Below are 10,000 nucleotides of genomic sequence, written 5' to 3' on the forward strand. Positions count from 1 at the left end.
CCCCACATTCGGCTTGTTTCGATTTCCAAGTCCTTATATTTGGATAGTTTTTCACTGACTTTCACGGATGTGTTTCTGTCTGATGGTACTGCCATGTCAATAAATTTACAGGTTTTCGTTTTGTGGTCTTTAATCACTATATCGGGTCTGTTGGCTGTTATTTTCCTGTCTGTGTGTATTGGCATGTCCCATAATATCGTGACATCCTCGTTTTCGGTAACTGTTTGCGGCTCATGGTCATACCACTTTTCTGATGTCTTTATATTATAGTTGTGACAGACTTTCCAATGTATATACGTGGCTGCTTTATCGTGTCTGTGGGTATATTCTGTTTTCGCAAGTTCAGGACACCCAGACACGATATGGTCAATTGTTTCGTCGTATTTGTTACACATCCTGCATAGGGGGCTAGTACCGTCTTTGATAATGCTGGCGTGGTATGATCTGGTAGCTAGGCTTTGATCTTGGGCTGCGATTATGAATCCTTCCGTTTCTGCCTTCAGTCCACTGCTTTTGAGCCACTGGTTGGTTTTGTGGTGGTCAACATCTGCCTCCTTTATTCTCTTTGGGTATCTTCTATGTAGGGCTTTGTTCTCCCACTGCTTTGTTAATTTTTCTTGGGTCTTATTTCGTGCCATTTGTTTGGTTCTCTTTACATATTTGGTGGTTGTTTCTTCTGCTTGTTTATCTGGTATTGTTAGGTCTAGTTCTTGTTTGAATTGTTCTGCTTGCCTTTGTATAGAGTACAATTTCTTTCTGCCATCATGTTCTTGCACTAGTTCGATTAGGGCATCATCAGTGTTCTTTAGGTATGTATCGAGCCCTATCGTGGTTGTTTTGTAGGAGGCTTCTAATTGGATAAGACCCCTACCACCAGCATTTCTTGGGAGGTAGAGTCTGTCTACATCTGCTTTTGTGTGATGCATTTTTGATAGGGTGAGTAGTTTTCTTGTTTTTGTGTCTAACCTCTTGATTTCACTCATCTTCCAGTCGATTATGTTAAAACTGTAGGTCACCACTGGGATAGCTAAGGTGTTGATTGCCTCAAATCTATTGGCAGCATTGAGCTCCGTTTTTAGGACCATCCTCACTCTGCGGTAGTATTCCTTCCTCACTCTTTCTTTCATCTTGGCATGCTGTATACCATCACCTTCATCCACGCCAAGGTATTTATATGTGTTCTCTTGGTCTAGTTCCTTGATACAGGTGTCAATGTCAAGTTGTAAATCGGAAGTTTCTGTCAGCTTTCCTCTTTTGAATGTGGCTTTAGCGCATTTGTCCAGCCCGAATTCCATCTTGATATCATTGCTGAATGTCTTTACAATATTGAGTAGGCCGGTTTGCTGGCTGTCACTTTTTGCATATGTTTTTAGGTCGTCCATATAAAAGAGGTGGCTGATTGTTCTACCCTGGGCTTCATATCCATAAGCGGTTGCCTTTAGTAATGAGCTCAGTGGAGCAAGGACAAGACAGAACAGGAGTGGAGAGAGAGAGTCTCCTTGAAAGATTCCACTTTTGATATTGATAGGCTTATTATTATTATTATTATTATTATTATTATTATTATTATTATTATTATTATTATTATTTTTCTGTTTGCTTTGTTTTCAGATTATACCAAGAAATATCTTCACACAAAAACACCTTTTCCAAGGTATTGAACCGAGTTGTTTCTGTTACCTACCCCTTCCCCTGCTACCATCACCACCCATAGAGCAAATAAACAAACACTTAGTGACTGTAAATTCAACACAAGCTGCCTTTCTAGTTTCCGACTCCAGTTGCTATGCAAATTAAGTGCATGGCTCCAACTGGTTCTTAGCTATACTTTGTGTTTATGTATCTTGTTCCTCACACTTAAATACAACATATACATAATTCATATGGATGCTGCTTTATCTAAGCTCTGTTTGCTGGGTAATAAAACTCAACACTCCCAGGTGGGACATATTGGCCACAGGTGCGGCCCTTTATTGTGATAGCAGGCTTACCAAAGTATTAGCTCAGCAAAGGTGGGGGGGAAACCGCCAGCTAATGTAGAAAATGGAGAAAATGGGGTGTGGAGGGAGGAAAAATTCCCTTCATTTGCTCAGAACGCTGCGCGAAAGAGAAGATGGACCACATTTAGCGATATCTATATCCCGGATGACACAAACCTCCCAACCAAGCACTGGGTCTAGTTATGTCACAAGCTACATAAAATCATGTATTTTGGTAAAATAAATTCCCTTTTTTCAAACTGTTACTTATTGTAACTTTGTTGCTAAACCACTCAACATTCATAATCCTACTTCAAATGCATTGTTGGCAGGACTGCAGAGTATAAACTAAGATTTTTTCCTTACATTTGCTGACTACTTATTCCTAACCTTGTTTTTACAGTATTGTCCTTACATGATAGCCGACTACATTGAGAGTGTACAGTCCGTTGTTACTCCTTCACTTATCAGGGTACGGTCAATTCTAGAGCCCTTATAGAATCCTTTGTTGCGATATGTGCTGAGAGAAATTTTAGCTAAAATAGCTAAGGACAGTTTCAGTTTATAATGCACTAAAAGCCTTTTATAAGAACTGAAATGGTTCCTTGATTGCGTTAAAAGTTTCTTACATATGTGGTGTCTACTGGGAAGGGTATTTAGGTTCTTGTCTGACATGTCCTTATTTAGGTGAGAGGAACAGGTGCTCGCTTTTGCTCCAAGAGTGTGTTCCTTCCTAACAGAGAGAAACGTATAATTATGTCTAAAAAATATGACTATGGTTTGGTTGTATATTTTAAGAAACACAGAGCACACCCCCGTTATATTTATTTCAAGTTCGTTAGGCTAAATACCTTGCAAAAAATTCTTTCAAACACCAATTCCTTTCCCGTCTAACTGAGAACCTGATTCAATGTTTGGACTCAACAGGTTCTTTCGCGACGGAAGTTTAAAAGCTAAACAAAGTTTTAGCCTGCAGGTTCTAAACCATTAGCTGTTTAGGTTTTGTTTTTACTCAAACAAACATTTCAATCTCTCCACAGGACGCTCTCGTTCCTGGAATTTATTGTCTGTTGGACCTGTGTGGTGAGCATGAACTATCGCTTCTACACGCTGTCCTACAGAAAGGATCGCGGGAGCTCTTTCATTCCTTGCACGCAGACTATTCGAAGTACCACAAGTTTAAAGGCAAAGTCTGAAACATGTAAGGACGGTCAAAGAGGAGAGGAACGGCAAGAAGTCTTGCCACTCGACTAGATGGCTCTTCCTCGTCCTCTAGGCTTCTAAATTTGCAGGCGATGTGCAATTTGCTTGCATGGCAAGGATACGACCTGTTAAAATCACCCTCAAGACCCCATACTCGTTGACTTTTATTTTCTCGTGGTATTAACATTCAGCTCAGTCTCAGAGCCATCTTGAACTTTTCAAAATTATATTGGAACCTCCCATTTTTGTTTTTTGTTTTTTGTTTGTTTGTTTTTTTTTTTAACTTAGCAAAACGTCGTTTTTGAGTGTGCTAACGACAATTCACTAATAAGAAAGGGGTCGAGTAGTAAGCGCCAAGAGAGGATGAAGGGTGCTGGTGAGAGAGTGAATCTCCCATATAGGCCTTAATCCCAAAGTAATTCTTCTCAAGCTATTTTTCATTTACATCACTCCCGGTTGTGGAAATCCCGGGATAGTCTAGGAAGGCCGGTCGTGTGACTCGAATGTTGCTCACGTGGATAGTAATATCACTCTGAGTGTCTTTCTGTTTGTATCTTGGCCTGTTAAAAAAGAAATGACGAGGTTATCAAGACACGAAATAGCAACGCAATGGAATGTAGCTACTCATTCACAGGTGGGACAAAAAGTTCTCTCACTTGTCTGTGCCTGTAAGACTGCGAAAAATGGTATCTGTTTCTCTCTTTACCTTACTAAACTGCGCATGTTAAGTTAGCTTCATTAGAGGTGCGATAAAAGCTGATTAAAGTAAGTCGATAATCTAAATAAACTAAGAAAGTTGCTTGAAATTCTTTAATGAATTTTCGGTAAGCATGAACTAAAATGTTGGTAACTTTTTGAAGTTTCAAGCGCTAAGCAAATCGACAATTCGTTCTTTTTAAAAGCCGGAATAGCACTCTGATTAACGCAGAATGGAAGTTTTTCTGTTTATCGATTTCCCCCAAAATATATTTTATCAAACTATAATACAGTCGACTCTCCGGTTGCGACCACCTCTCGCCAGCGACCAGTTTTCCAAAATAACAAATTAAAGTCAAATCACTATATTTGAAACCTCTTGTAAGCGACCACCTCTCGTAAGCGACCGCGACCACTTTCAGAGTTAAAAGTTTGAAATGTTCTTTTGTTTTTAAGCTTCCTTAACCGACCACTTGACAAATAATAGAGCGTAAATTGGATAATAAGGTGTTGTAACCTTTGTTGTACAAGAGACGGAATTTTCTTTATGGGAAGTACAGGATTTTTTCTCGAAAGTGACTTTTCGCATGAGTAAAACATTTAAAACATGGGATAAGTCTCTACAGTTACCATATGCTTGTGAGGCAAAATGTTGACTCAATGGTCTAAGTTCTCGTAAGCGACCACCCGTAAGCGACCGCCTAAACTTGACATTTTGGGTGGTCGCTTGCGGGAGGTTCGACTGTAGTTCGTACAATAACTAGTATTAAGTGAGTTTTTTAAGGATATTTTGTGCCCTATAACTTTATCAGGCTCGTCCAACTACGATACGCCAGGTACAGAAATAATCCACATATCAAGCTGCATCTGATTTCTTCAATCCCTTTTCATTGCACCAAGATATATCCCATAGATTTGATGCTTTTAATGCCATTATCTGGGGATGCTGTTGCTTCATTGCCACACGTGTTGCTGTCATCAGGATACCCTCCTGTACCAAACCCGATTCTAGAATCGCAGCTTGTGCAGTCGTTTTGGTCGTTACCAGTAATACCAATCCTTGCTCTAGCCGGGTCCCCGGAGTGGCCACAGATGGTGTTAAACCCTTCCCTGTTACAATCGGTCTGCAAGGAGGCTTGTGAGCCAAGCAGCGCCTTCCACGTGTCGCGACCTAAAGAAGTTGTGCGATAGCTCCCATCAGCAATCAGCGAATACAGAGAGTTGGCGTTCTTCTTGATGACAATGAACTTGACCTGTTGGTTGATCTTCATACCAAGACAAATCTTGGAGAAGGGTGTGTTCCAGTAGCTTGGTAACTTTGTCTCTTGCGAATCAAACCCAGTCTCTCCTCCAGGAAGGTTGTAATCGTTTGTATCGTTCCAGTGCCCCGAGTCATAATGAAACGTCGTCTGAAAAATGATAGAAAATAATCACTGAATACGTCAATTCTACGGGGAGCTAAGAGTCATAGGAAAATCAATATTTTAGCAAACCTTGATTGGGAAATCTCGTCCACAGAACCCGGGCGTTAAGTTGGGTCAGCGGTGACCCAAAGCCCGACGTTGTGGATGAAATCAAAAACCAGAACCCGAAAATCCTGCTTCCGGTTTGATTGTGTGCATGCGTTCAAGTTCAATAACTGTTTCTGAACATGTGTAGAGAGAGTAACTGCTGTGACTAATGCTGGCTCATTTTCCGCGAAAGATCGCGGCCGCTTGGAGTTAGATTGTTGATTATTGATGGGCGAAGCAAATTCCAAAAATGCGCCTGTGTAAAATGCTAGAAATACAATTTCAAAATCGGTACCAACATGACTTTTTTTTTTCCTTGCTTCTTTTTTTTTTTTTTTTTTTACATAGCAGTGAGATATTTGAGCTGTTTAGCTCTTGGGTGGAGAATGGAAAACTATTCCAGACGTAAGATTTGTCTTTGTTCTTAGAAAACAACCGAGAATGATCTTGTTGCGTCTACGCAGTGACAAAACATGCCAGATAGCTAATTTACATCTATTAAATTATGCGCAGCTAGTTCTTACCTTTAATTCAAAGCAGCTATGCCTAACACGTAACATATAAGACCTGATGTTGCTATACCTTGTTGCCGTCCATCTTCATGACCGGCGTCCATCCCCCATCTCCACATCCAAAATCACCCATCTGACAGCGAACGGAAGTCGATGTTGAGCCAAACTGAAGCGTAACCAGCTCACTGGTGGTCAACCTGTCGACAAGTCAGCACGGGTCTTCATTAACAAGTGAATACTTTAAACGAAGCGAAGTTACACAATTGTCATCTCAAATAGATTTTGCCACCCCGCAGATTGTAGAATAGTCTGCATGTCAGCCAAGTGGCCCATCAGGCCGGAGCTTATCCCGGTTTCTGTAGCATGAAACGACTAGGAGTATATCTACTCCCCCCCTGGATGGGATGCTAGTCCATCACAGGGTTACCCACAGCATTAAGGTCGCCGTACCCATGTATACACTTGGGTGGAGAGAGACACTGATAGTAAAGTGTCTTGCCCAAAAACACAACACAATGTCCCCGGCCAGGGCTCGAACCCGGACCCCTCGATCCAGAGATGAGCGCACTAACCATGAGGCCACTGCGCCTCCCAGATTGAAAAATAATTTCCTAATTTTCTCAAGTTAAAAAATTGCATACGTTAGTTAGGCTCCGCACTCAAATAAACTAAGCACGCGAAGCCGTTGTGACCCATGTAGTGTGTAAAGCGCATTTAAAATCACTCGGTAAGATTTGAAAATTTGATTTAACTGTACTGAGGATGTTTGAGCTTTTTAAATATGTTACGCGGATACCATACTCGAAAAATCTTTGGAAACACTCGCCTGTCGGCTCGTGTTCCCACAACATTCCTAGATCTCCCAAACTTCCACTCGTGTTTCTATTTAATAATTAGATTACGAGCTCGAGATTTCTATCGCATGACAGTTGACTAGGGCGCAACCCAAGTCAACTATTACGCATAGAAATCGGGAGCGAATAATCTAATTGTTTTAGTATAAATCTACTAGTCGTTCAAAACTTTGTCTTGATGCTCTTTACAGACACCTCGAAAACGCAAAGAAGCGGCTGTCATTTTGTCAACAAGCGCACACTACTACACTACTCACTATCTACAACAGAATAGATAGTAGCGTAGCCAATCAGAGAGGAGCAGTCGTGATAGAACGCTAGTAGATTTATACGAAGACTCCATAAAAACACAGAAAATGTTTTCTATATCTTAAGCAATGGAAAAGCGTGCATTGGCTCACTTCTTTTCGTCATACACTTCCTTACATGACGTCGCAACTGAAAGAGAGAGAGACAAGTAAGTTAGCAGCGATTGACGCCAGGAAGAGTCGTCAGCAGAGGAAATGTTTTCGATGACTGGCATGTTGCTATTTCTTGATATTTATCTTGGTGGATTAATTTGAAACTGTTATAATCTCGTCTTTTTTAATTAAGGGAATTGCAGGTGAAAATGAAACAACTCAAGAGAAAGAGAGCTGCCTCTGACCAAGTTTTTGACGAAATAGAAACCCTAATGCAACGAGCCCCAGTAAAGCGAAGACTATTCTATTCTATTCTATTCCTCAGCCAGTCCAAACTTTTTAACAATAAAATGTTGAAGTCTGGGTATTTAAAAGGGCATAACTTGAAGAAGGTTTGATGCAACTACGAGTGACAAAATCAGATTAAAAGACACAACTGTACTTTAAAGCTAGGGTAGAGAAGCCTAAGGAATTTCTCAACTTGTTTTTCCAATTCAGCTAAAGCTGGCTAAACAGCTCATCTACCCTGGTTTACGTTACAAAGTGTCAACTAGTGGTACTGATTTACCTTTGTCGCAATATTTTCCGATGAAGCCATTAGTACAAAGACATTTAAACGTCTCCCCGTTGTTGATTGCCTGACATGTACCTCCGTTTTGGCATGGTGAAGGAAAACAGGGTCCCTGAAATAATAACAAGTGGGTAGGTAAAACAAGAGAAGGTAAAGATCTCTGCATTGGCTGAGTGACCAATACTGCTGCGCCCAGATTAATTCAATTCTAAACGAGTAATTCTCTTCATCCCTGAATAGGATGCCAATCCACTGCAGTGTTGCCTCCAACATTACCGTAAAGTGTCTTGCCCAAAATGCCCACAAAAACAAGGCTTACGTTTTTCTTGTTAGGTCTCGCAGCAAAACCCAGGAAAGTAGGAAAGTAAGAAAAGGAAAGAAGGCAAAGTAGGATAACAAATTGGCACGTGTATTTGTTAAAATTGACCTACCATGATGGAAAAGTGGTGCCAACTCTGGCTTTCCATAAAGTCTTTGGCATTACTGTACTTATCAGAAGACAGTAACTGGCACCGAAATTTTCCACTGAGATCTTTTGTGGTGGCCAGGTTCACAGAAAAGCACAAAGGATTGTTGAGGCATCTAAAGTTGCAATCAAAGTCGTCGAATGCCCTGATTGTTTCAACTTTGGGTACATCCAGATAATGCAGCTCGTCTACTGAAAGCAGACGACTTCGGAAAGTATGAGAAGAGGTACCCTCCTCTTCCAGTATGTTTGCTCCTACAGCGAGAAAATTAACCGTAAAAATACATTCATGCAAGTTGAAAATCGAGAATCGCTTTTATAACACTATGGAACTTTCATAAAACAGCTTTTCTCAATATATCTCCAATATATTTTTAAAATGCTTATGGAACTCTTAAGAGACAAGTACTAACTTGGTGTTGCAAGAGATTTTATACAGGGAGCTTTAGTTAAATAGAGGGTAGTGGATATAAAGCCCAACACAATTGTTTTTGGTGTGCTTTTGTTTGCTTTTTTGGCCTTGGTTGTGTACATAGGAAAATGGGTATTTACGTTTATGCGAGCAACAAAACTATTAGAATCGTTTCTGTCGCGAAATTCATGCACAGTGTATGAGCGCAAAAAAATTGCGCACAGTCTCGGACCTTCCAATATAAATCACATTGGTTTGTTCCTTTGAAATTTACTCGGCTTCATAACCATTCACCATTACTAACTTTGATAGACTGAGCTTAAGCAGAACATGTTCATCCACATGATTTAAAATGATCGAATTCCAGAGAGGGAGACACGAAACGAAAGAAGTAAAAAGAAGTAAATTCCAGTCTTCACAGGCTTGAAAGTCTATGTTGTTGAGAAACACGACGGTGATGCGGATGAGCAGACGATTTTTCCTAGCTATTTATTTGCCAGTTGTTTATTTCTGGGGCTCTGGCCCAAAAGAAAACGGAGAATGCATCAAAGAATTTAATTAATATTTTTCTACTTTTCAGTTTAGCCAATGTATTTAATTCCCCCTTTCAAAGTGTCACAATTTTAAAATGTCAAAGTTTTTGGACATCAACAAAACAAAAAGCAAATTGAAGAAATAATTATATTGACAACTTATGAAGGCCAACTCAATGAAATGACAGTACCCTAACAGCGCATCGGAAATGTAATTTCACAATTTAAACAAAAACGTTTCCTCGGAAAATGGCAGTAAGAAGTTAGAGCAATTTGACAGCAGTCTTTCTAAACAGCAATAGCATATTAGACGTTATCAGTTTCTTTACTTTTTTAATCAGGATAAATCGTAATTTTCAATTTTTTCTTTTTCTTAATTTTCACGGTTTATTTTCGTGGTGTTATGGTTACTTATGTTTTCTTAAAATCAAGAAAGGAATATCAACTAACGCAGTAGAACACATCAAATCTTGTTCTTCCCAAAACGTAATTTGTTCACATGCTCGTCTCCTCGTTGTGCAGGAGACGGTGATAACTAAAGGTCTTATCTTAAAGATTCGTGTAAAAATTAGGTCTATTTACTTAGCGTCGTAGCAGTCACTATAAAACCTGATTAGAATTAGTCATGAAAAATAAAGAATTAAACGCAAGCGACTGAAAGTCTGGTGTAGAGGTTTAGAAAAGTATTAGTTATCAAAGCTGATCAGTTTCAAATGATACCTCTTCGACGATTGAACAAATCAAATCAAAAAAACAATAATTTTCAGTGAAAAAAACTCGGTTTTCACTTTCTGAACACACACGATATTGTAGGGGAGACTGTCAGTAAATAAGAATGTCACGAATCCACCTGTTCTACAGA

General features: G+C 39.8%; 3 protein-coding genes across 4 annotated transcripts in view; 1 reads left to right on the forward strand and 2 right to left on the reverse strand.

Moving 5' to 3' along the window:
- Positions 1-1,424, reverse strand: part of LOC149102412 (uncharacterized) — a 1,735-nt gene extending 311 nt beyond the window's left edge. Inside the window, exon 1 of the mRNA XM_089275250.1 lies at positions 1-1,424. This exon is cut by the window's left edge and continues 311 nt beyond it. Within this exon, the coding sequence (XP_089131376.1) occupies positions 1-1,382 (1,382 nt within the window). The 5' untranslated portion in view covers positions 1,383-1,424.
- LOC110055972 (unhealthy ribosome biogenesis protein 2 homolog) overlaps positions 1-3,988 on the forward strand; it is a 33,911-nt gene extending 29,923 nt beyond the window's left edge. For both annotated transcript variants that reach the window (XM_089274459.1, XM_089274460.1), the window contains exons 32-34: positions 1,612-1,654; positions 2,383-2,451; positions 3,020-3,988. In XM_089274459.1, the coding sequence (XP_089130585.1) occupies positions 1,612-1,654; positions 2,383-2,451; positions 3,020-3,175 (268 nt within the window). In that variant the 3' untranslated portion in view covers positions 3,176-3,988. The remainder of the gene's footprint in view (positions 1-1,611; positions 1,655-2,382; positions 2,452-3,019) is intronic.
- Positions 3,978-10,000, reverse strand: part of LOC110055907 (uncharacterized) — a 7,674-nt gene continuing 1,651 nt past the window's right edge. The window contains exons 2-6 of the mRNA XM_089274483.1: positions 8,159-8,448; positions 7,725-7,839; positions 7,157-7,193; positions 5,972-6,098; positions 3,978-5,287 (exon numbers count right to left, since the gene is read on the reverse strand). Of these exons, the coding sequence (XP_089130609.1) occupies positions 4,766-5,287; positions 5,972-6,098; positions 7,157-7,193; positions 7,725-7,839; positions 8,159-8,448 (1,091 nt within the window). The 3' untranslated portion in view covers positions 3,978-4,765. The remainder of the gene's footprint in view (positions 5,288-5,971; positions 6,099-7,156; positions 7,194-7,724; positions 7,840-8,158; positions 8,449-10,000) is intronic.

This window comes from Orbicella faveolata, unplaced genomic scaffold (assembly GCF_042242905.1).
Source record: "Orbicella faveolata isolate gen_17 unplaced genomic scaffold, um_ofav_v1 contig_36, whole genome shotgun sequence".
In the NCBI taxonomy this organism is placed as follows: Eukaryota; Metazoa; Cnidaria; class Anthozoa; order Scleractinia; family Merulinidae; genus Orbicella; species Orbicella faveolata.